At 38.9% G+C, this 25,129-nt stretch overlaps 1 protein-coding gene across 1 annotated transcript in view; it reads right to left on the bottom strand.

Moving 5' to 3' along the window:
* Nucleotides 1-25,129, bottom strand: part of GLRA3 (glycine receptor alpha 3) — a 126,312-nt gene that overhangs the window by 23,946 nt on the left and 77,237 nt on the right. Inside the window, exons 5-6 of the mRNA XM_067551973.1 lie at nt 21,700-21,782; nt 5,872-6,009 (exon numbers count right to left, since the gene is read on the bottom strand). Coding sequence (XP_067408074.1) covers nt 5,872-6,009; nt 21,700-21,782 — 221 coding nt within the window. The remainder of the gene's footprint in view (nt 1-5,871; nt 6,010-21,699; nt 21,783-25,129) is intronic.

The following is a 25,129-nucleotide window of genomic DNA, read 5'->3' as shown; positions in this document are numbered from 1 at the left end:
TTTAGTTTTCAAAAATGATGATCAATTATTTTTCCTTGTCCTATGTTTTTAATGGAGTATCAGTGCAGAGAATCACAGAGTGCCCTACATAAACAATGAGTCCTCAAACACAAACTGCACATAAGCGATCACATATTAGCATAACATAGTGGATGGAAATGAAACACTAGGGTTTTGTTATCTTGCCAGCGTCTATTATTGCCCACATAACAGTGGATAATCATGATGCCGACTGTAGAAAAAGGAAGACAAAAGATGTGAGGACTAAAACAACCTCCTCTATCCTCCAAAAAAAAAAAAGCCCAAAACTTCCAGTCTTATGGAATTAACCCCCATGAAAAAGATTGGAAAACAAAATAAAGCCTCCAGGCTACACTGTGAGCTGCACCTCCTGAGAGGTGTACCACAGAAGGCACAGCTCAGGAGGAGTGGAAGCAAAGGTGACTTTAAGTTATCTTTATGCTGCCCAGGTTTTGCTTGTGCTGAGGAACAGTGTAGCTCCTGATATAACAGTCTTGTGGGTTGCTTTAGTTTACGGCAGCCTCCCTGCAGTTGCCTATGGGCTGCTCCTCAGTCTAGAATGGCTATTTCATTTAGCACTACAGCTACTGTGCTGGGCTTGACATTAAATTGCATCCTCCATTGCCGTGTGGATACTTCTTGATTGAAGAAAGGCTAAGGGATCTCACCCTGACAGAAAAAGGTGCTCATGCTGAAGGGATGGGCAGTTAGCAGCTCTATCTAGGTTGCGCTCTGGCAAAAACTACAACCTCTATGTTTCTGAACATCCAAATGCTCTCAGGCCTTTTGGATTCCGGCTCAGTGGTCTAACGGGGAGGACAGGTCTATGGCAGCCTCTGCTCTGCCATAATTTTGCTTAGGTGTATGCACTGAAGGTTTTGGCAAGATTGTCGCTGGGATCTGAGAGAGGCATAAGGGCCCTGGGGCAGCTATCAAGATTTCCAAGCAGCCCTGTTTAGGGATGGCCTGCTTGCCTTGTGTGGGGGAGGCCCTACAAAAGATGAGTCAAACAAGCCTTGCCTCATTGTTTACATCCTGGCTCAACTGTTTTTCTAAACAGAACTGCTTGCTGTGGTATTCAGACTTTGATTCCTGGATGCTACTTTGATCTGAATTCAGATTTGAGGAAAACAGCTGTGTTGAGTAATAAGCTTGCATGTTTCAGAAATTGCAGCTTTTTTAGAAATTAGGCTTGCAGAAACAGGCTTCATACGGGAGAAGGACTATACCATTTACTGGGAAGGCAAACCTGAAGGAGTAAGGAGAGAGTATGGTGCAGGTTCTGCTATCAGAAATGAACTTCTGTCATTGTGTGAAGCTCTGATTGCGGTGTGCAGATGTATCATGACACTTCAAGTTAGTCTATCAAAGGGATTCATTAACCTTGTTAGTGTCTATGCTCCAAGTCTGCAGGCTACGATGAGGAGAAGGACAGCTTTTACTAACAGCTGGAAGAATTGATCAGGCAGTTCCCTTGGAAGGAACCCATCCTAGTACTTGGAGATTTCAATGCAAGAGTTTAATCCAATGCTGAGATCTGGCCTGGGATTCTGGGTAGGCATTGCATTGGATTTATGAATGACAATGTTCAGAGAGTTCTCAAGGTCTACGCCAGTCAAAACTTATTGGTGACCTACATCACCTTTGCTGGTAACATCAGAAGAAGAATATGATGGAGACAGCTGCTGTCCAAGCATTGGCATCAGCTTGATTTGGTACTGACAAAACATATATATTTAAAAGATATCTTGCATACGTGATCCTTCCAAAGTACAGACTGTGACACAGACCACTCTCCTGTCTGCTGCAAAATGAAATTTCAAGCTAAAATGATCCACCATAATAAAATTGCTGTACAACCTCATGTTGACTTGTGCCAAATCAATGATCCTGTCAAGAAATTGCTTTTTAATGAAGAAGTAGCAAAGACAGCCAGAACAAATGAAAGTGCTTTAGATGTATGGAAAGTCCTGAAGACAATTATGTACAATGCAGCAGTTAAGAATTTTGGAAAGAGTACTAGGAAAAGTTGACTGGTTTGTAGACCATTTGGAGATACTGCTGCCAGTCATTGAGAGGAAAAGATCTGCTCTGATCAATTACAAGTCTACTCCTATTACTGATTCGCTCAACAACCTAAAAGATGCTTGTAAGGTTATTCAAATAGCTTCTAGGAAGTGTGCTCAAGAATTTTGGCTGGGTCTCTGTGACAGCATCCAACAGGTGGCTGATTCAGGTGACAGTAGACAATTGTATGAGGGAATTAGAAAGGCCACTGGGCCAATAAGGAACAAGATCACTCAGCTGAAAGATCTGGATGGCAATATCATAACTGATAAGGGGAAGCTATTGGAGAGGTGGACTGAACACTATGGAATGATATACTCAAAGGAGTCTGTAGTTGACCAATGTGTGCTAGGCTAATTGCGTGGCTTTGAAGTTATGACTTCACCAAACCTACATTAGAGGAATTTGAACAAAGCATCAAAAAGATTCACAACAACAAAGCTTCAAGATCTGTTTACCTGCTGAAATTTATAAATGTGCAAACAAAGATTGTTGCAAAGATTGCACGAGGTATTACTACTCCGTTGGAAGGAAGAAACTGTTCCGCAAGATTTTAAGGATGCTTGTTTCATCCAACTCTATAAAAACAAAGGAGACAGAAGAGATTGTAGTAACCACAGAGTTATATCTCTTCTTAACATTGTGGGGAAAAACTTAAGCAATATTCTTTTACCTAGATTTCAAACTTTATTCGAGAGAATATATCCTGGGAACCAGTATGGCTTCCACTTGGAAGATCCACCATAGACATGGTCGTCTCGGTAAGACAACTGCAGGAAAAGTGCAGAAAGAAGCATATTCCACTCTACCTGGCTTTTAGAGCTTTAAAAAAAGCCTTTTACATAGTTGGTCGATTAGGGCTTTACATTGTTCTGAAGCTTAGTTGTTCATCTCTATTGCTAAACCTTGTGAAATCCTTACACAAAGGCATGAAAGCAACTGTAATATATAAAAATAAAGAGTCTGACTCATCTAACATCAAAAATGGAGTGAAGCAGGGTTGTGTACTGGCTTCTATGTTTAATATTTACTTTTCAATCCTGCTTCCACATGCGTTCCATGAAGTCCAAGAGGGTGTCTATCTTAGCACTGGACATGATGGAAGTTTGTTTAATATTGCAATATTCAGAGCTGAGATGGAGATCATCATAAGAGACCTGTTTGCAGATGATGCAACCCTTGTGGCTCACAGTGTTAACGCCTTACAACATCTTACTACCAAGTTCTCTGATTCATGTAAAATCTTTGGGCTAGCAATAAGCTTGAAGAAGACTGTTATCACGCACCAAGACTCTTCAGAACCAGTTCCAGATATCACCTTATATGATATTTGTCTAGATGTTGTTGACCAATTTTGCTATGTTGGCTCTATTGTTATCAGCAATGTAGATCTTGGTGCTGAGCTTACTAGTAGAATCAACAAAGCAGCCAGACAGATCCTGGAATGATGATAAATTGTCAACTAAAGTGAAAATCCATATTTGAGACCTGTGGTTTTATCCACCCATCTATATGGCTCAGAAACATGGATGACTTACATCAAACCTATCCAGACTAAACACCTTTCATATCAGATGCTTGCATAAAATTCTTTGAATAAGATGACAAGACAGAGTGACAAATGTGGAAGTGTTAAATTGTGCTGGCATGTCATTCATGGGAATGTTGATTAGTTTAAAAAAAAAAAAGGCAGGTGGCTTGGACATGTCAAGGAAATGCCGAATTACAGAATCCTGAAGTGTGCGCTATACTCTAAAGCTCAGAAAGGGTCTAGAAAGGGAGGCAGATCCCTATGCAGATTTCAGGATGCTTGCAAGAATGACTTAGTATCCTTTGGAATCTCTGTGGATGATTGGGAAAGGAGTGCAGGCTGCTCTTCTGATTGGCAGAGTCAGCATGTAGATAGAGTGAGGTGTGAGGCAGACTGGATCGATCTTGGATGACCGGTGTCAGAGCAGGAAAGAATCTGCCACTCAGATTCAGAGCATAATGTGTGGGTGTGCTCTACCTGTGGATGGGACTGTTACTTGAATATTGGACTCAGGAGCCATCAAAGAACTCATGGGTGCATCCATCATGCGCTGTAAAAAACAATGGTACCATTGACAGTTACTCCTTTTCCTGTTCCTGACATGCCAGGAGATCAGTGTGAACCCTGTATAGCTCCTGCAGCAGTGGAGTTCACCTGTGATTTGCTGAGAAACATATAGCGGCCACACAGGGGGCAGAAAGTGGCCCTCTGTGTTTCCTAGATGAATAGGTTATATCAGACAAGTGAAATACTGGGTTTGTCCTAATTCATTCTCTGAGGAGAGGCAGGATCTGCACTTCCAGTCATAGAACTTGGATCCAGGAACTCCTGAGTTCTAATCATGGCTCTATCACTGATTTTTTCCACGTGGCCTTGCGCAAGTCACTTTGGCCAAATTTTTCAGATTTGATTGCCAAAGTTTAAGCATTTGGATTTATAGCTGGGCACCTAACTAAATGTTGCCTGATTTTTCAGACATGCTTAACACCCTTAAATAACAGGCAACATATTTAGTTGCCCAAAATATTATCTGTAATTTTGTGCCATACTTCTCAGAAACCCATCATTTGAAAAGACATGATTCATGTCCCAAAATTAACTCCATCCCATACAAATTGGGTGTTCCCTCACTTTTATTGTTGAAAATTATTTCAATCACAAATAAAGATGTGTGAAACAGAAGTGTTAGAAAGCCTTTTCCCCCCCACTAAAGTGATTGAATCACACAGTAGCTTGTTTCCTGCATGAATAATTTTTGTGTGGCCCTCAAAGATTCAGTCTTTGTCAGTCATTGCATCCCACATTTGCACCTTGCCAGGTTGAGGCATGTTTTTCTCTAGTTTCCAATTAGTAATAAGGAAGATAATACTTTATTTGCTCAAAGCATAGTGGTATTATCTATAGGAGTACAGACTAGGGACACAAACTGGAACTTGTGAATCAAATCTGCTGACAGCATGTTTCTTACCTGTTAAAATAAAAAAATAAGTGTGACAGATATTGCAATTTCCTGCAATATACTGGATAAACCCTACTGAATAAAGAGTGATGAGTGGAAAGTGGCAGGAAGGTTTTTTTAAAATAAAATAAAAAAAATGAGGCGGGTGGAATCCTGGGGTTTTTAGCTTTTGCTATGTGTATTTTTAATAAAGATTGTACTTGTGTCTTGAATTGGACAGTTACATTTTTAAACAAAGACAAACACTAAAAGTATAAAATAGTGATCATTATTTATTATTATTGAAAAAGCAACATCTGGTATTTTCTATATGCAGATTTAACTACTGAGCCATGTCTTTCAAATAATTCCAGAGGTGATGCGGTATAAGGTCACAATGGTGATACGGTGTAAGATCACAAAGGATTCTGTGCAGGAGGCCCCTGTGGCCACATGACACCCCAGTGAAGCTAATGGGGTTCCACCAAAGTGCAAGGTTCTGCCCTTGTAGAGTCACTTCCGGGACAATGAGTCTTGGCTGATCTGTCTCTGCATAATTGATGTATTTCAAATGTCTATCTTTCCTAAATAAATGTATAAGAAAATTACAAATCTTTTCAACCATCAAGCACCTGTTTTGTTTCATTATGTTAATGCTTTAAGGGCATGGTATTCTGTGTGTGTGTGTGTGTGTGTGTGTGTGTGTGTGTGTGTAAATGTTATAATCTTCAGATGAGTTCAGTGATGTATTTAAAACAACAGAAAATAGCAGCAGCTGTCTTTCCAGTTGTAATGGACTAAGAAACTCTCCTACCTGTATTGTAATGTTTGGTGCAATAACATAAATCTTTCTCTTCTTTCAACAGAAACTGTGGCAGAGTGAGCCCATCTGCTACCTGTACAGCTCCCTTTTCTTGCCATTCAAAAATGAGATCGTTCATTGTGTATCCAACTAGAAAAACAAACAGAACAACAACCCATAAATCTACTGCAAAATTTTAAAACACCTATGATGCACCAAATACCAATGTCCTACACAAATTATATGAGATGAGGAAAATATAGCAGGTTCCATTATATCAGTCAGCCAAAGGGGATCATCACTCATCTCAGTCATGCAGATCTAGGCTGACAAAAAGTTATTTATGTAGATCCTTCTGAAAGCGTATGGCCAAATAGATTGAGGGAGAGATTCTCAAATGTGTCTAAGGATGTTGGATGCCTAACTCTCTGAAGAGCTTTTGAAAAGCCTACCCTCCATTTATTAAGGAGAGTACAGGCCTATTGATTGAAATCTTGTAAAGATATAGCGTAGTTTGAAATAGTGCCTTATTCACACTCACACCCCCCCCCCCTCTCCTACCCTGCCCCGGATCTAAATTGCTCTGAAGCAATTTAGGCTCCAATCAGGTGAAGATATATAGGTGGAGTCCAGCAGCTCTCTTTCCAGGATTAAGGCCATAGTTGGCTTGAAAAGACATTTTTTTTCTTTGAAGCAGGTGCAAGACAAGAAGAAAAATAACTGTGATAAACTATCGAACTCTGATAATGTTCCTATATGCCTGCCTCCATATCCCCACAGTAGTATGTAACCCCATTCCACCCACTAAAAAAGCCCCAAAACCATGTGTGTATTATACTTGTACTGAATTATTCAGTAATCCTCCTAACGCTACAAGTAGCTGTTTATACAGAATCAGTGATGTGTAACCATCAGTATTATAGCCAGACAGTGGAAATGTTAACCCAGGCCAGATTCTTGCCAAGTTGAGGAAGGACACACACACACACACACACACACACACACAAACCATGCCCAGTAGCTGTCTGGAATCCCATTGGAGTGGAGGGACAGAAAACAGCCTCCTACTCTCTCTGTGTACTGCAGGTATTAACTTTCTGAAAGTAAGTGGGGAAGTGCAAAGTGTGTGTGGGGACATGTTTCTGTCACTTCTCTCTCCCCTTCCCCCTTTTGTTCCAGAATTGGCTGGGTGTGAATCTAGGTGCACGTAACACCCTCTTTGAGGGCAGTAGAGCTATTACTCCAACATGCAAGCCTCAGCAGCTTCTAGAAGGAATTGTGCTAGAAACTGGAACCCTTCGACATACCTGCCCCGCACAATGCTGAATCATTCTCTACGTTTCCTTCTTAAGGAGCGTAAGGAGTTTTCATGGCTTTGAACTCTGTATGCAGACTGCCTCCTTCCCACCCAAAATCAATTTTAGTTAGAGAATGGCCTTTCCCAAAACCTAAGAGCCTTGAACAATAGGAAACATGGAAATTGGAACACAGATCCAAATTTCACAAATGGCCCGTCATTACAATCGATTGACTGCGGGTGTTCAGAATCCATTCTTGCACCTGCATTATGTGGCTTCAGTCCAGCTCTACTTTTAAAAGAGTCTTTAGCCTTTTTAATATGTTGATTTAATCAGATGCAAAGAAGACAATAGGCTGTTCACATCAACCACAGAGAACTGGAAAGCTCTTTTCTCTCTCTTTTTTTTTTTTTTTTTAAACCAAGTATATCTTCAAGATTCTCTTCTGTGTAAAACTTCTCCCCTCAAACATTGAAATCTTCTGAGTCTCAGTCAAGGAAATCTTTTAATTAGCTTCCTGATGTATGTGCAAATCCATGGGAAAATCTGTGAGAAAATCCCCCTTCACCAGTCAGTGACCTAATTATTCCCTGTCTAAGGATATCTCTGAGTATATAAACACTGCTCAGTTAAAATACACTGAAAATCTGTTAGCAACTGAAAGAAGTGGCTGAGACAAACCACTTACTGTGTACTCTAAGCATACTGTGTTCAGACATCACACTAGTTAAATCCTTTTAACACAGTTGGCCACAATTCTCAACACTCTTCTATGCCTCCAAACTATTCCTCATGTTTCCCAGCCTTGTATTCACAATTGTCCACAAATACTCCAGGTCACAATTAACTTTTATCTTTATCTTTCAATTTGAAATAGACACATTACCGACAATCGTGTCATGGAATTCATTTTATTTTTACATTAAATTTATGTGGCGAAACTTATTTTGCTGTCTTGTTTTACCACACATGACCTTCTGTAACATAACCAGCTTTAAAGTCCACCACGGACTGCTCAAAACTATGAAACCTCAGACGTATAGCTCCTATCAAACATGCATTCAGAAGAAAAGCATCTGTGTGTATAAACAGATTATCATTTGAAGCATGTACATTATAGCTAGGAGAAATATCCCCAGAGTAAAAGTAATTGAACTGACAAGAAACAACTGCTGTGTCAAAATGTATTTCACTAAATCATATTCATTCATTTATAATGTATGTTTTTTATTACTGTTTACCTTGGCCACCTATTTTTATATGATACAGAATGTTTAAAATATTAACAATTTATGCAAAGTGTTGGTATAGTATTTTTAACCATAGTTTTTCTGTTAAAATATACAAATAATACAGCTTTGGCTTTTTCCAATATTACAAATATAATTTTCTAGATCTACATTATATTTATAAGATAAATTATATATCAAAGAGCAAAAGGCCAAATGCAGAGGTGAGTAACTTAATCTAAGTGAATCTAAAATGATGTAATATACACTGTCTTCCCAGCTCCTAAGTATTAAAGTTAAACAAATCTAGACTAGATCCCTTACTAATGTGTAACTTACATCCTCTTACTCAGCGCCTCTACATTTGGCCCTGTGAGTTAAGCTTAAAATGGTGCAACTCTTATGTTACATGGGTGATAAGAAGGTATAAATTATACCATCTCTGACTCCTTTAAATTAATCTAGACTTGATTTTGAATTTTGGCCTGCAAGCAGTGTTCACTTTGGCAGATGTCCTTGTATTGCTAACAGCATATTTCTTACTTTTTAAAATAAAAAAAAAGTAAATTGACAGATATGGCAATTTCCTGCAATACTGGACAAACCTTACTGAATTAAGTTTAACTATCTTATGAGTTCACTGTATTAAAAATGCAAATGTATCCCTCTGGTTAAGCAAGAAGTCAGTCTTTTAAGCTTTGCCCTCAGGAGGGGATTTTTGTCTGCTGACCACTTGTTATATGTCAAGATCAGAGGCCTAAACTGTATAAAGGAGTGACTGAGAGATTCATGGGTGTGACCAGGCCTGCTGATGGGGGAGGGAGGTTGGGTTTAAAGGGATGAATTGCCCAGGGATCCGGTGATTGAAAATGGGATAGATTCATGGGTGGTGGGTGAAGCTTCCCCTCAGAGAGGCTAGATTCTAGTCCCGCCTCTTCTGCCCATGGCTCTGCCCCCTCCTTTGCACGTCACCTCCTCCCTCCCCCACTCTCACCTCCTCCACCACTGCTTGCTTTCTGCTTAGCCCCCCTGCCATCGCTCATCACCCCAGGGGAACGGTTGGTGTGGACGAAAGGAGAGGGGGCAAGCACGGGGTGAGGGGGGGAGATGTGGCAGTGAGTGGGGTAGGGGGCAGAGCCTGGGCCTGAGGCAGTGTGGTGGTGCTGTGTGGGCAGGGCCATGGGTGGAAGAGGTGGGACGGGGAGCTAGCCTTCCCAAAGGGAAGCTTCCTCAGCCGCACATGGTCATAAATCTCAGCCCTCCCTTTCTAGGGTGGGCATTGACTGTTCTGCCTTGGGGCCCGGAATTGCTGTCGGTAGGCCTGGGTGCATTCTGAGCTAATAGCTGTTAACTTGTGACCACAGAAAAATCCTTTAGTGGGATTTGAAGAACTGACGTCCTTGTTGCAATTGGAATGATCGCTGGTAAGCTTATTAGCATGCATGTAGGTGGTTTTATTGTTTTTAATGTTTTCTCTGTTATGTTTTCCACCTTAAGAATAAATGTGCTTGCTTAGGAAAAGCTGGTAATTTATAACTGTGGACAATTACACTGTTTATGGCCTCTGAGGAGAAAATCAAAGGAAGTTGCTGGGGAATTTACAGTGCAGCCTGGAACTGTGCAATCTTGGATGCACCTCGGTCAGTAGGGAGAAAGATCTATGTCTATACCCAAGAGAGGTGATGGCTGGAGAGCCAGAAGCCTCAGAAGGATGCCCTTGGTAAATCATAGAGGGGGAATACAGTGTCCTGAACTGTGACATTACTAAATTGGACTTTTCTCTTTTCTTTTCTTTTTCTTTTCTTCAGAAATTCCCATTTGCCAGGTAGTTATTTCTAGTTCAGTGTAGCTCTGAACCTGAGAGAAAGGGAGGCAGGAATAGTGACAGGAGGGTCTGGTGTGATTTGTGAAGATGCAGCAGAAAATATGCAGTCCATTTGTCAGAAATAAGTCAATTGTGCAAGAACAAATCCTAACTCTGGAAAGAGGGCTGTCCAACAGCATTCTGAACACTAGGAAGCTAAAAACACCTAGACGCTTTTTGTCTTAGAATTCCTTGCGAAAGGACTAGTAATGTAGGAGATAGCATCATGGAAACTCAGCTGCTGAAAGAAAAATATTCTTAAGTCTTGGTGCATTTTGTGCTTTCCTGTAATGACAAAGAAAATACAACACAATGATGGTGACTAGACTGTGTGTACTGGATGTAAGATAATTTGTGAGAAATAATATTTTTTAATTTGTGATATAACTATCATAAACACAGTAGTTGTCATTAAAATGCCAGAAATTGTCACTCTGTAGTGTAATAGGTCTCAGCTTAAGAAATGTGATGCCGTAGTATTGGGTGTGGTGTATTAAATAAACCCCAGAAGTCTAGATAGAAACAATTGTAGTTACTGCGTAATATCTATTTTACAAACATAATCCCTAATTCTGTAAACATTTATGTATCTGAGTAACTTGAAGAACCTGAATAGCTTACACTGGGTTGAGTTCATTGGGACTAGTCACATAATTAATGTGACTCATGTGCATGTGTTTTCAGGATTGGGACCAATGTTTGTAAAAATACAAATACCACTAGATGTGGCAACAGAGCAGGAATCCTTATAATACACTTTGTATGCTCATTTCAATAAAGACATATATTTAAAAAATACGCAGAACTACCCAATATAGAAAAGTGCTTGACAAGATAAAAGAATGTACTCTTTGTATTTAATTAACAACTGACTTATCAGAGGAAAGATTGACTAAGTGGGATAAGCTGTTTAGAATGAGTAATGTTACTTTTTTACAATAACAGATTGTGTACTTCTTGTAATCTTTATGTATTTCCATCTTGTATATGGATATACTCTTTTGCTGCTACTATTTGTGTAAGAAAATAACCTTTGCAATTAACAACTTTATACTTAATAATAATAAAAACATTATTTAGATTATAATCTTTTGGGGGCAGGGACCAGCTCTTTGTTCTGTGTTTGTACAGCACCTAGCACAATGAGGCTTTGGGCTATGATTAGGTACTACTTCAATACAAATAAGTAATAGTAGTGGTAAATAATAAAAATAGTATCGAAATATGCTAAATATTGCAATACCAATATAAATTATCCTGCCAGAACATTTTGATATTTTTTCTTAACAATTGTATAACAGTACTTCTAATTTAGATGGGGTAAAGAGGCACCATCAACTTCTGTCTGAATTTTTTTTACCTATTTTGTTAAAAGTAACACCTCAGATCATTATAGCTGAAGGAGATAAGAGAAGAAAAAATCCCTTTGTTGTTTGTTTTGTAAAGTCCTCTGAGATCTACTAATGAAAAGTGATATATAAGACCGAGGTGTTGTTATTTATACATTTGACAATATTTCATATCCAGCCAGTTACACTGTTTCTTCTGCATAATCAGTGAATTTCCCCTGTTGTTTATATATTTACATTTACATAGAATGGTAGGGTTATGTTTTGGCTTTTGAAAGAGTGAAACTGCCTTACTTTTATGATTGGTCCTGTCTCAGTATGGTATTCCCTCACAGTGTATTAAGTGGGCTACAAATTTTGTACAGATTTCATACACTATGTATCCCTTTAGCAAATGGATGAAGGAGAAAGGCTATACAGACACATTTTGGGATAAGACAAGATTGTCCCTTGAGTCTATTGTTATATTCTTTTTCTTTGGGCCCCTTTACTGTGGGCAGTCTGTGATATCAGGGTATTTCAGGTCTTAAATTCCCAGAATAAGGGACAGAAGAATTTTACTGTCAATGACAATTTTTACCCATGTGGATGATGTCACAGTGGTGCCAGGCAGTACAAAAGATAGGGACTTTTTTGACAACTTAAACATTTTGCAGTTGCAGCGGGAGTAATGATCAACATGAAGAAGAGCAAGGCTTTGTGGGTATGGACCCCCTGGGGTTATAGAAGTTTGGGGCCAAACCTTCAGTGGTGGTTCAGTAGCCAAGTTGAATTGGGAGAAATGGTTTGCCTCCTGCCAGGTTAAGGTGATGAGATGGAAGAGATGGACCCTGATGTTCACAGAAAGGGTAATGTTAAGTAAACAATTCCTGTTACATCTTTGCATTTACATGGCATATGTGTAGCCAGCCTTACAAAATTGTTGCTCAAATTGACAGTTATTATTTCAGATGTTCTGGGGCTATAAATGTAACCTAGTGAAGAGCAGCATATTCTGCTTGCCAGCTTAAAAAAAGAGGTAGAGGGTAGTATGCCCTGATTTCTTGATGTTTGTGTTTTGGTTTTTAAATTTTCATAGGATTCACACAGCTGAGGTAGGGGATAGTCACCTATTTTCCAGTATTTGTGGGAAATGTCACAGGGGAAGAAATTGGGTAACTGGGGAGAAGGGGAGAGGGAAGGAAGAGATGCTGCCACTGAAAAAAGTTTTTTTCTCCTGCAACAGCCCAGCAGGCTCTCTCTTACATCTTAATGGAAGTTGTATGTATCTTCAGTTGTATGCAAATTCAGGTAACAGCATGCCAGCACGGTGGCTCGCAGTTTAGGAAACCACTATGCCAAAGGGTACTTAAGGAATATTTTTCAGAATGCCATTTGGCAGTACTGAATTGTCTAGAAGATAGTCTCAGGGAATGATTTCTGTACCTTTGAAATAACAGAGTTCCCTTCACGCATAGGGATATGCAGTGGCAGGTATTTCATGGTATTTCATATGTCAGAGTTAACCTACAAGGAAAACACAGATAAAGACTGCTCCCAGGAAGCATGCTCTGGATTAGAGAAGACAATGGAACGCATTTTATTATTCTGCTCCTTTATCATCCGCAGCTGGGAGTTGATGCTCTCAAAGCTACAGATCCCACTGTTGTGTGGCTAGAGTTATGCACAATGGACTTTTGGATGTTTTCACACACCAAAGGATTCAGCATCTTCCTTGATAAGGAAGGTCAGACGTTTGTTGTATATTTTCTTTGAGAAGTTGGCAGTTATTAACGTGGTGGTTTTATACTCTCTGTAGCAGAGCTGCTGTTCAGCCTGAGTTTAGGCACAGAATGACTCACCTGAAACTCTAGCTCACGCTATTTGTGCACTCATTCGATTGCTGGCAATGGCAGAGAAAAAACACATGCGTTTGGTGGCGTGGTGGTTGCAATGTGGGGTGGGGCTGGGATATCAAATTGACCTTTTAGTTTTCAGAACAAGGAGTCTGGATTGGGGTGGTTTGGGTAGTCTCTTTTTGTATCTGTGATTTGTCCTGATTGTGACTGTAATTTTGGAGTTTTGTTTTGAAGATTTTATTCTCTCTCTCTCTCTCACACACACACACACACCCACTAACCCCAGGATAGCCAACAGCCTGCCCTGGTCACAGCACTAATCACTGGGCTATTGGCTATACTGGGGTGGCTCATGTTTATCCCAGTGCTGTAAAGGAAAATTTTTGAAATCTCAAGAATGTGTGAGGAATGAAAGAACCAATTTTTACCCAGCTCTAGAAGGGACCCTGTCACATATTAACAGTTTCTCCTCCTACTTTGCATGGCCCTGAATATTGATTAACCCCTTGGATCAAAGGGGCAACAACATCATGCTTGTCTCTCTTCACCGTAATATATGCTTTCAAATGGACTTCCTCTATTTATATAATAACTTTTATTGATTAAAAGCTAAAATGAATTTCAGATTTTCCTAATTTATAATACATCAGAAATACTTTAATATAATTTGCATTTCTTATCTCTCCTACACAATAATCACATTTAAAAGGTGGTGAATATTTTTATTCTAAAAGTAACAAATACTTCCACAATGAGAGTTGCTTAAATCCTTGTGGGAATTATTTATAGCAATCTACATAAAGAATACTGGATCAGGCTATAAGTCAGAGGAAGTTTAGAATGTGTTAACACCCTAAGAAGATCTAACAATGTGTCTGAACTACATGCATGACTGAGGGGAAAGCAGATTCCTTTGTGTTTGAGGAAGACACATACCATTTTAACATAACATTTTAAATATTTAAGCAAGCACAGAGTATTGCTAGCTTAATTTAACAAGTCAGTTGGTGCTTATTTTTTTGGATTATCACAAATAAGCTCTCCCCAATAGCCTTTTTTTCCTTATATTTTAACTGACTGAACACTCTGCTTTAGCCCGCACAACTAAAATTTTCCTTAATCTGTTTCCTGAAAAATATCTGTAACCTGTTCATAGTAAATGTCTTAAAGTTAATTTTCATGGGTGATTCTATAGTTAGCAAATGCTTTACTAATTTTCAAGCTGAATAAATGAAAGAGCCTCAAATAGCTACAAGTGCTCCAGATTGTGACTTAAAAAGTCAGAGGTGTTCCCTTCAAAATACCCCAGTGAAGGGCAAAATTCTCCTGAGTGTAGAGGAGCTAAAAGTCACAAAGAACTACAATTGATATCCATGGGATGTTTGTAAGTCAATACAACGCAATACAGTCAATAAACATTCAGACTGTGGTAAAAATAACAACAAAAAATCCCAACCAACCAAAAAAAAAAAAAAAGAAAAACAAACATAACTTACAACATGAATCCATGGAGAATTTTGCCTTTGAAAGAACATAAAGATATAATTTACATTTTTGTGTTGATTTTTGATGCAAGCAACTTTATATACTCTCCCAGAGGATGAATGTATTGCTATTAAAAAGCATGGATGCTGAATGGAAAGGAAAAACAATATTTGTGTGTAGAATAGTATTATTTTGAGTGTTTGGTTCAAAATTAAAGCTGACTCCTTTGACTGCAACACCACAATCCCAGCCCTTGCACGCCTGGAACGCTAGAGGGAAAGTCACAGCATGGCTTTTAGCAGTGCTAAAATCCTCAGAGGAAGTGAGGCCATGGCTCCCACTTTTCCCCTATATGACCCGGATCTTTGTGACCTGGGTTCCAGTGTAGAAGCAATGAAGCAGTGTAGTGGGGAATAGCACATGCTTTATCTTTACAAAGAGCATAGAAAACGTCACTATGTCAGAAGAGCTGTCCTCTGGAAATATTCTGCTTGCTACAGCACACAAATGGGGATTGCTCCTTCTGTGTGCTCTTGGATGCAAATCCAAAAAGGGATTGGAAAGGTGAGTTAGTGGTTCTCCTTCCCCTGCAGCACCAGTCCAAACCAGCCAGCTACAGAGAGGGGAGCAAAATGCTACAACCCAAAGGATGGTGCAATATATGATCTTCCTTTCTGCTCTCTGAGCACAGGGCTCCGCAAGTGAGCTCTGGAGTTGTGTGGCTTCTGCATTGCTTCCTACTTAGGGCTGCGGTTAAATTCCACAATCTAGCCCTAAAATATCAGCATCCTGATAAGAGATCAAAAGGGAAAGAGTGGGCTGCATGGTTTTCTTTTCTCTAACATGCCTTTTTAATGTAGCTTGAAAGTATGTTAAATAGGAAAAAAAATAAAAATAAAGGGCCAGTCCCTGACTGGCATAAATCAGCATAGCTTTATAAACCTTAATGGAGCTATACTAATTTACGCCAGATAGATCTGACTGGTAATTTATTTATTTTTACTTAATTAGTGTCATTTTAGGAAGTTTAAACCATATTAACCCCCCTGACAGTGGAAAGACAACTTCAAAATTAATCTCAAAGTTTAGTGCACATCCTTTCACCAGGTGGTTGGGATATGACCCCATGGAGGATAAGCAAATGCTTATTTCTCCAAAAACTGCATCTCCCTGGAGATCTACAATGGCTTTGTGACTCTGAACTACCAGTAGGCTTTTCCCTGATGCTGTCCTCTTTTCTGAAGCAGGGGCTCCTCCACTAGATGCTTTCCTTGCAACGTCCCCTATAATGGGCTTCCCACTCATGGAGGAAGAACCTGAATAAATTAACCTGGAATGGTTGAATATTAATTCATTTGGTAAAGATTTCACCAAATCTATTTTACTGTAGCAAGACATGGTTTTTACCATCTCCTACCATTGGGCGCTGCCATCATAAAAATCCCCTCCTCTCCTTTTCATTAAGAAACACACAATTGGTCTCAAACAACCCAAGGAACTCTAGTGTTTCTCTACAGAAGAGTTCAGTTTGACTAGACATTTGCCTTCCAGTTCTCCTAGTCACAATGATTTATTGAGTTCTGCTCTCATTATTTTTTATTATTACTGTTTAAGGCTCATGTTCAAGAATGACTTTGGTTTGGTGATGAATCCAAACAATCCTCTAGGCAGCCAGCTAAAGTAAGAAATACCATCATTTTGACCACAATGACTTTACTATTTTCCTGCGAGGCAGCCCAATAGCATGCTTCTGAGAGAGAGGAAAGAATGAGAATCTGCCTGCAGATTATAATGCCTAAAACTAAAGATATGGCAGATGTTTGAACTATGACCTGAGATCAGTGTAGAATCAGTGGAGCAGGCCAAGGATTTTACATGTTGATATGTCTGGGTTCAAACTAAGAAATAATTCTTAATAATAGTGTTAAATATGTAATTCTTTAACCTTATTATTTTTTTCTTTTTTAAAATAAAATCCTCAATTATGCAGATCCCTAAGGGCTAAATAAATGCACCAATACTACAAAATATCCATATCAAAAGAAACATTGTTTGTAAAACCTTACTGAGGATAATCTTGTGCTATCAATACTATGTTCTCTCTTTGGGGATGGGAGATGGTTTGAGATTACAAGGTTAGCCCATGGATCCTGACTATTTACAGGAAAATTCATCTCCAACCCTGTGGATCCCTATGAATGCTGCTCCTTGGTACTTCCTCTCGCACTGTGCCACCATGGTCTCCTGCTTTGCTTATGTCTTCCCCTATGATAAGAGAGCAGAGTGCATTGCTTTCCAGCAGAATCCCATGTGAATATGTTGTTGGGGTTGGAGGAGCACATATCAATAAGAGAAATTGCTCCGTAGCTCTGTCCCCACATGCCTAACTGTGTGGTGTTAATGTGGAAGAGCTTCTGTGGGCTCAAGCAACAGCCATGGATTTGGTGCCACCCTTTTTTCCTTCTGGGAGACCTTTCTGCACTGGATGGGAGCTTCTAATAAGCATTCTCCTCTCTGCAGTCCTGTTGCCTCTGGATACTGGTGTATAAATGTATATCTGAAGCATTCCTTTTAAATTAGTGTTGTAACAAAAACACATCAGGCTGGATCTCCCCCTCTCACAGTAAAAGGGGCCATGGGGAGTAAATCTTTCTCATAGAGTTCCTCACCATTGTTATATCTGGGAAAGGTGGGGGAGACCATTTCCTCACTCCATAATACAGGCACATGGAGGTCCTCAAGAATAATCTTGGTTTGCTGAGGAATCCAAACAATCCTATATGGCAGGCATCCAGATAAGGTAAGAAATACCATCATTTTGACCATAGCTACTCTGGCCCCCATTGTGGCCCTTTTTCCTGGGTACAGGTGCTCCTGGGGCCTTTAAGGTGGGAGTTCAATTGGAAAGACAATGTAGTCTCAGAATCCATTATTAGCTCTGTATGGCTGGTGGTAGAGAAACAATACGCACATTCCATCCCACCCCAGGCCTATCCTTGACCTGACCACTCTTCTCCAGCTGTCTGGTGTCTGGATCCATGGAGTGCCCTTCACAGGGCTCAAGGGAGAAAAGAAGTTATGCTGCTCAAACAGCTGAACTTTTAGTGCAAGAGAGGAATTCTCTGCATATGAGAACTTCTTTGCATGCCCATCTGAATGGGATCATCTTCCCTTAAAAGTGTATGTGGTGGAGAGGTTTCTCCTTCATTGTCTATAAAGATTGAGCAATTGAGCTATTCAACTTAAACATTAAAGGAATATATTAATTAAAATAATAATAATCTGATAATGGAGATATTTTCACACTTCTTTACATATATTTGTGTTTCATAGTCAACTTCTCCCTTGTTAACAGGATTAATCTTTACCTGAGCCAGTAGCTTCCTTTAGTTATTGCTTAAGATTCTAGGAATCTTAAATTCGACAGAAATTCATAAAACAATTTAAGCAAGGTGTCTTTTTTCCTCCCTCCAAACAACATAAATATATGAATAAATGGAATGCAGCGAAGTACAATAAAATTAATTTAAAAGGGAGAGACACAAGAAGCTCTATTAAGGGGAAAATCTTGTGTTGAGGAGAGATGCCACAAGGATAAGATATTTCTATCTGCCATTATTCTATATATTATTCAAACAGAACAGAAATAAAAATATCAGAAGCAATCTCAAGCTGCCCTGACATGAAGACTGCTCTATAAGGGGGGAGTGCAAGAGGTATGTCCCTTGACTTCCTTGTGCAATCAAGTAAGAGCTATGATGATAATCTAGCCCTTACTGCATAAGGTTATACAGCATTTACTGCTGAGTCTGGAAAACTGTGTATTTACAACATAAAAATTCATTTTTATTTTTGTATCACTGTTTGCCTTTGTAAATATCATCTCTGTGTCATGTGATTGTGCAATAGGGAATTTACTCCCTCTGGAATGGATGATTAAAGGAAGACTTCAGTGCAAAATGTTCTGCTGGAAAGTACAGTAGAACATCTATAATGCTATTCAGCTAATAAGTGTTGGTTCCCTGTGGTGCAGTTTGTGAGAATTTGTGACTTCTGAAAAACAAAGCAGAGTTTCTTCTGTTGCATAAGAATGTTCAGCTGCTATATTATCTGTGCTTACTATGATAAAAAGAGAGGAAAATATAGAAAGGGTTTTATTAAATTTTAAAAACAAGTAAACGTTTTCAAGATTTCATGTTAAGTTCATAACTTTCTGAATGCAAAAAGATGTTTTAAATGACATCTTTTGTTCAGTCAAATATGATTTTTTTTGTTTGCTTTGTAGAAACATTATTATATACAGCAAATGTACTTGGCATATATATATGCACTCCAATATAATTGCCTCATGGTAACCTTTGCTGTAGTTACACTTAATTATAAAGAGCCAGATCATGGCATCAGTTATTAAAAAGATTTCCCATTGGGCTTAATGGAGAGTTCTGTTTAAACACTGATCGTGCAAAATGACCTAAAAGTGCCTTGACCTTTGGAATAGGTAACTAAGGTTGTCATTCTATTTTTTGTCAGGAAATTTCCTGTTAGACTCCACCATTAATCTGACATTAAAAGCCCACTTGAAAATATTACCATCCACCCACTGTAATGAAAGACAGAGCTAATTTTCAAAATCACCTTGCAATTCATTTTTTAAAAGCCAACAATAAAATCATACAGCAAAGAATTTTGACAGGTTCAGTGATGTTGAATCACTTCCCACTGATGTTTGTTCACCTTTCTCACTGCCCCTCCTTTTCCAATAAAAAAAAAAGTTAATGATGCCTCTTTCAACCCTTCAGCATACACACGGTTCTGAAACACTGTAAGAAACTCATCCATTGAGTTAGGCATCTATTCCGCTTCTGTCTTTTAATATTCTAAATAATCCAGTATGCACATTCTAGACACAGGAATCTCATTTATACTTTTACTTATGAATATTTTTATTCTAATACTAAAAATATAAAGCAAAGAGAATATTATAAGTTATATATTTATCAGGAAGGGGATGTGGGGCATGAATTCTCTTCTAGACATCATATCCAAAGCATCCCATAGTAGGGGTGGGGTTTGTTCCCTTTGCAGAAAAGGCCATCCTTAAACATGGCAGAGACATGGGGAGATCCAAGCCATCTGTGTGGATGCCCTGTGCCTCCACACCAATTGTACACTGGCTCAGATCCGTGGATCTTAGAGTACCATCTGCAGGGCCCGGAGCTGAGTCAGGGATGGTTCCGTGAGGGTGGCTGAGCCCTTTCCCTCACAGCAGGAGGGAGTTTTGTGAACCACAACTCCCCTCCATTTATGTATTTATGGGGGAGTCATCTGGATTTTTTTATTTAAAAAAAATTAGCATGGGCACACCTTAGATTACGGAAAGAAATAACGCTCCTACATATTCATCTTGCATTTTGTATTAGTGGGCATCTAAGGATAGATATTATGCATAGTGTATAGGGACTTGACTAGTATGCTTGTTTTTTCTAGTGTGGAATAATTATAACATAAACTCAACATTTATTATAGGAAAGCTTCACTCTCTGTATAGATTTTAATGTTTTAAATTGGAGAACTTAATACCACTAGACCTTTCTTTCCCTACTCTCTTTTGCTGGCTATATTAAATGGAAAGCTGGTTATGTGTTACAAATTCCACTGAGTCCAGTCAGTAAGTCTTCATTATACAGTCCTTTGATGTCAGTAGAAGTCTGGGCTTGGTAAAGACCAATGGGCATATTTATGTTCAACTGATCTCTATCTGGCTGGTCCCTTCCATATGTAGATCTCTGCCACCCTGTACAGAGAGGGCTCAAAATGCTGCCTTTTCATGGATTACAGAGGATATTCAAGGAGTTGCATGAGTTGAGAAGGTGGGTGGGCAGAGGGAGTAGTAAGTGGAGGATGCATATTATTCTATCTTTACCAAATGGAAATTCCTCCATAAATACAGCAAAGGATGTATTTCCTTTCCATGGCTCTCCTCTATGGTCAGAAAATCCCCCTTTTAGGAGGTCCCAAGAGAAACCGCAAACATGGGAGTCCAATGGGGATATTGCTACAGAGCTGGACCAGAGCAGAGAAGCAGGGCCTTAGTGGGGATTACTCTTTACACTCTTTTTTTTCTTTTTGGATCCATATGGATTTCAGGGTACTTACAGAGTGTGTAGACTAGTTCCTCACTTTATTTTGTAGGGGTACCACTTTTTCCCTGCCAACTCTGAGAAAAGACTTTAGGAAAGGACCCTTTGTACATAAGGGGCCATAATTCTGATATTACTGTCATTTGTGTAATAGAGATGAGAATTTACACCAACATATATTACATTTTTAAAAAATGAACAGAATTCTAGGCATGCTAGAAACTGAAAAATATAATAATGAAATGCAGGCATGCTGAAACCAGGCTGAATTCATGAAGCTGGAAGTACTCATCAAAGCTCATCTAATAAATGACTTTGGAATTATGGAACTATTCTGAAATAATTTCACAAAACTCTCAAAATACACAATACTTTACAAATTACCTGCAAGCCTTACTCATGCATAATTATCTGCATAACACTACTCAATGTAAGGATGGCAGACTCTGGCCCTTAAGTAGTTTTTTGGATTCAAGCAGTGCTTATTGTATGGTAAGGCTTTAATTGTACAGAATACTAACAAAACATGCTTGTTTTTGGAAAAGGCAGAATTCTCTATATTACCACCTTTTCTATCCCAGTGTGTGGTGTTATCTTTATACTGTTATTTATAGAAGAATACTTTGTTCACACTTACAACTTTCCAGCTGCATTATACATGTTTGTACATCCATTGGAAAATTTTTGAGATCCATTGGGCAGGACAGTATTAAAGTCAATCTGAAAGAATAGAAAACAATTATTAAAATATATCTCAAAATACCCCAGAGACACACAACAGAAATGTTAACACACCAGTTGCTATTAGTATTTGAAAATAACTAATACTTGAAAAGAACTGAACTGAACTGAACTGAACCTTTCTAACGCTCTTGTAAGAATTCTGCTTGGTATGGTGATAAAAATACTGAGAGTCAATAACCTAAAATTATCAGAAAATATTATTTTTTTCAGCCATATTTTCTAACTCAGTGGGAATTGTACAGAACTGCAGTGATATTTTGCATTACTATAACAGTATAAAGATATTACAGTATTTCAAAACCTTGGCATATGATTTACCAAGATACTCCCCCCTGCAGGAATTACATAACAGATGCCAGGTGGAAATCATGCTGGCAGAGTAATATAAGCTTTTGTATCCTAAAAAACAATACAGTTAATTCCCACTATGAATGTGTTAAAGGTGATGTTTCAGGCATCAGTTATACCAAAAGAAATATGTCTGTTATTTTAAACTGTACAAACCACACCTGCATTTTGTGCTAACCATAATATTTATAGTAAACCATGTTGCGGTATTATAGGCACTAAACTTATTTTTAAATATTAAAATACCATAATTTATATTTAGTGTGATACTTGCTAGAGAGGTAAGAAAGAAGAGATGCACAGAGATAGAAAACAGGTCAGAGTTCCTACTGTGAATCATATCATGGAGATATTTTATTGGGCTTTCAGGGTTTTTTTGTGTGTGCAGATATAAGTAGTTTCGTTAACAGCATACTGTTGAAAATTATATAAGATGGACTAGACTTTGACTAGGCTTTGTGTGGGTGAGTAGCAGGCTTACAAGGGTGCTTCCTTCCCTATGCACTTCCTATGCAGGAATCAGTCACAAATGTGCCCAGGGATTGTTCCCTAACAGCATCTCTTGCGACACAGGTCATCTCAAAAGGGGCAGAGAAAGATCGAGTCATACTCCAACCTTCACCCACACTGGCCAACCACTGTGGCCAGTCAGCCACTGAAGGTAGCAAATGCAGCATCTTCTGGGCAGGGTACCCTGGAGTGTTGGGGAACTCTGGAGGCAGACTGGGCCTGCTGTTCACACTGAGGTGGTGCGGTTCCTTACCATCTCCTGCATGTGGCAGCGCGATAAGGTACAATAAAGCTCTATTATATGAAGCCTTGTTCAGCAAAGGACTTAAACACATGCTTAAGTCCCATACAAGTCAATGGGCCTGCTTCTTATTTGCACTACAGCCCTTTTACACCATTCTGGAAGGATAAAAAGATCATAAAATGAAACGCACAGTGTAAAGATGCCTCAGTTGATTTCAATGGAACTGAAGTACGTTTAAAAGTTAAATATGTGTTTAAATGCTCTGCTGAATTGGGGGCCTAACCAAAAAACGGTAAAGGCTTATTTGGTAATGTAGACCTTTCTTGCTAATGCAGGAATCCCCCCACTCTTCCCGATAATACTGTGAATCGTGCTTTATCCAATCTAATTTGTAGTGTTTCCTGGAATTAGGTTTTCACCTCTTTCTTGGGGGGGTAATAGGCCACAGACTAATAGGCAGTTTTTTAGAATACAAGCTAATTTATCAGTTATAAATTGTTACAAAGATACAACATGCAGAAATATTAAATTCAGTGATCAAAATGTGAGTATAAAGTGTTCTGATTGATTCTATGAGTAGTGATGTATGTAATCAAGTGGGAATAATTAAAAAAAATACATCAACAATATTGCTGTTTTTTAAAGAGAGTCCTATGTTATTCTGCTGATTTGACATAATTGCTAATTTCAAGTTTAGTATTAAAGAACCTTGAATTAGAACAAAATATAATCAACATTTTTTAACTTCATTGGGATCAAAGATTGGTTTCACTCAGTCAGGGGGAACAGTCAGTTAAGAGAAAACTTAAGTGTCATTTAAAAGGATTTCTTCTAGGATTTCTTGACCCTTACACAAAGTATATTAATAACTCTCTTATCCCAGGTGCACAATTATTATTCCAGAGAGAGGCAATGTCTACAGTATGGTTGTGATAGCAGTCCAGCTACAGTGCTGTAACTATGCTTGTAGTGTAGACACAGACAACAGCAACATAAGGACTTTTCTGTCACTGAAGGAACTCTACCTCCCTGAGGAATGCTAGTTAGGATGATGAAGCATTCTTCCATCAACATAGCAGCAGCTACACTGGGAGTTAGATCAGCATAGCCATGGCACTCAGGGTTGTGGATTTTGACCTACGTTTGAAATATAGACCAAACCTGAGAATATAGACAATGGGTCTGATCCCTGGATTCCTTTTCCACCCCAAAGTCCCATTGATTTCACATGAAGTTTGCTTCTGCTTGAACATATGGACTATAAAAGACCTACATACAAATTTCTGCAGAAGTGGCATGCTAAAAAGTTTTTATTTACTATTTTTAATTATTTTTATTTTTAATTATACACTTTTACCCCTACATTATTTCTTTAGGTTCCATTCCAGCACCTAGAAAAGGCTTGCAGGGAGAAAGGTGCAAATGACCTCTCTGTGATATATTACCTTGTTTTACAATCACATCCAGAGCTAGATAAAGAATCATTTTAACTGATCAGAGAAAGATGCCAGCAAAAGTCCATCTCTTTTCTGATTTGTATCAGTAGCTACAGGTATGTAAATGTTGTTAATAAATGTAGCAAGTAAATCGTCACACAATGACTTCCCATGGAAACATTTGTGGAAGGGCAAAATAGATGCAAATTCTGTACGTTTTATGGCGGGGTGCTCTGGCAGCATTATCCAATGATGGTAGTGGTTGATGATTGAGATGCACAGTTTGCTGTCAGATTCAACAGGTCAGCTGGCAGAAAGCTGGATAAGAGTTCCCAGCACCTTTCTGCCACTCCCCCAGAACCCCAGAGTTAATCCATTTTGGCCTCAAGAGCAAGTTAGAGTAGCAGGTCATTAGGAATTGTTCCACTGGCCACTAGTGCACAGTGTGTTCTTCCTATGCCCCTTCTCTTGGTGCACTATGTGTAATTAGCCAGCTATGTCAGCTAGCTTTATACCACTTGGGGATCCCCTGTGGCTTGGGGATCCTTGGGACTAAGTGAGGATCTGACCCTTCGTCTTAAGTTTTCCAGAGCATTAGTCTAAATTTAAATGCTAATCTAAAATAAAGTCTAAATTGAAAAATGGCTGTTTCATGGTCACTAACAGACGTGTCAATACATTCATCATTCACTCCTGGTTTGCATATGTTCAGTTGCAATTATGCTTGATCGGAGAAAGGAAGCCTCAGAACTTTAAGAGTTTTCAACATTCTTTTTTGAATGACA

Source organism: Emydura macquarii, unplaced genomic scaffold, assembly GCF_026122565.2.
Source record: "Emydura macquarii macquarii isolate MOO-44397 ecotype Brisbane River unplaced genomic scaffold, CSIRO-AGI_Emac_v2 contig_1363, whole genome shotgun sequence".
NCBI classification, from domain to species: domain Eukaryota; kingdom Metazoa; phylum Chordata; order Testudines; family Chelidae; genus Emydura; species Emydura macquarii.
This window is presented reverse-complemented; position numbering and strand designations above follow the sequence as displayed.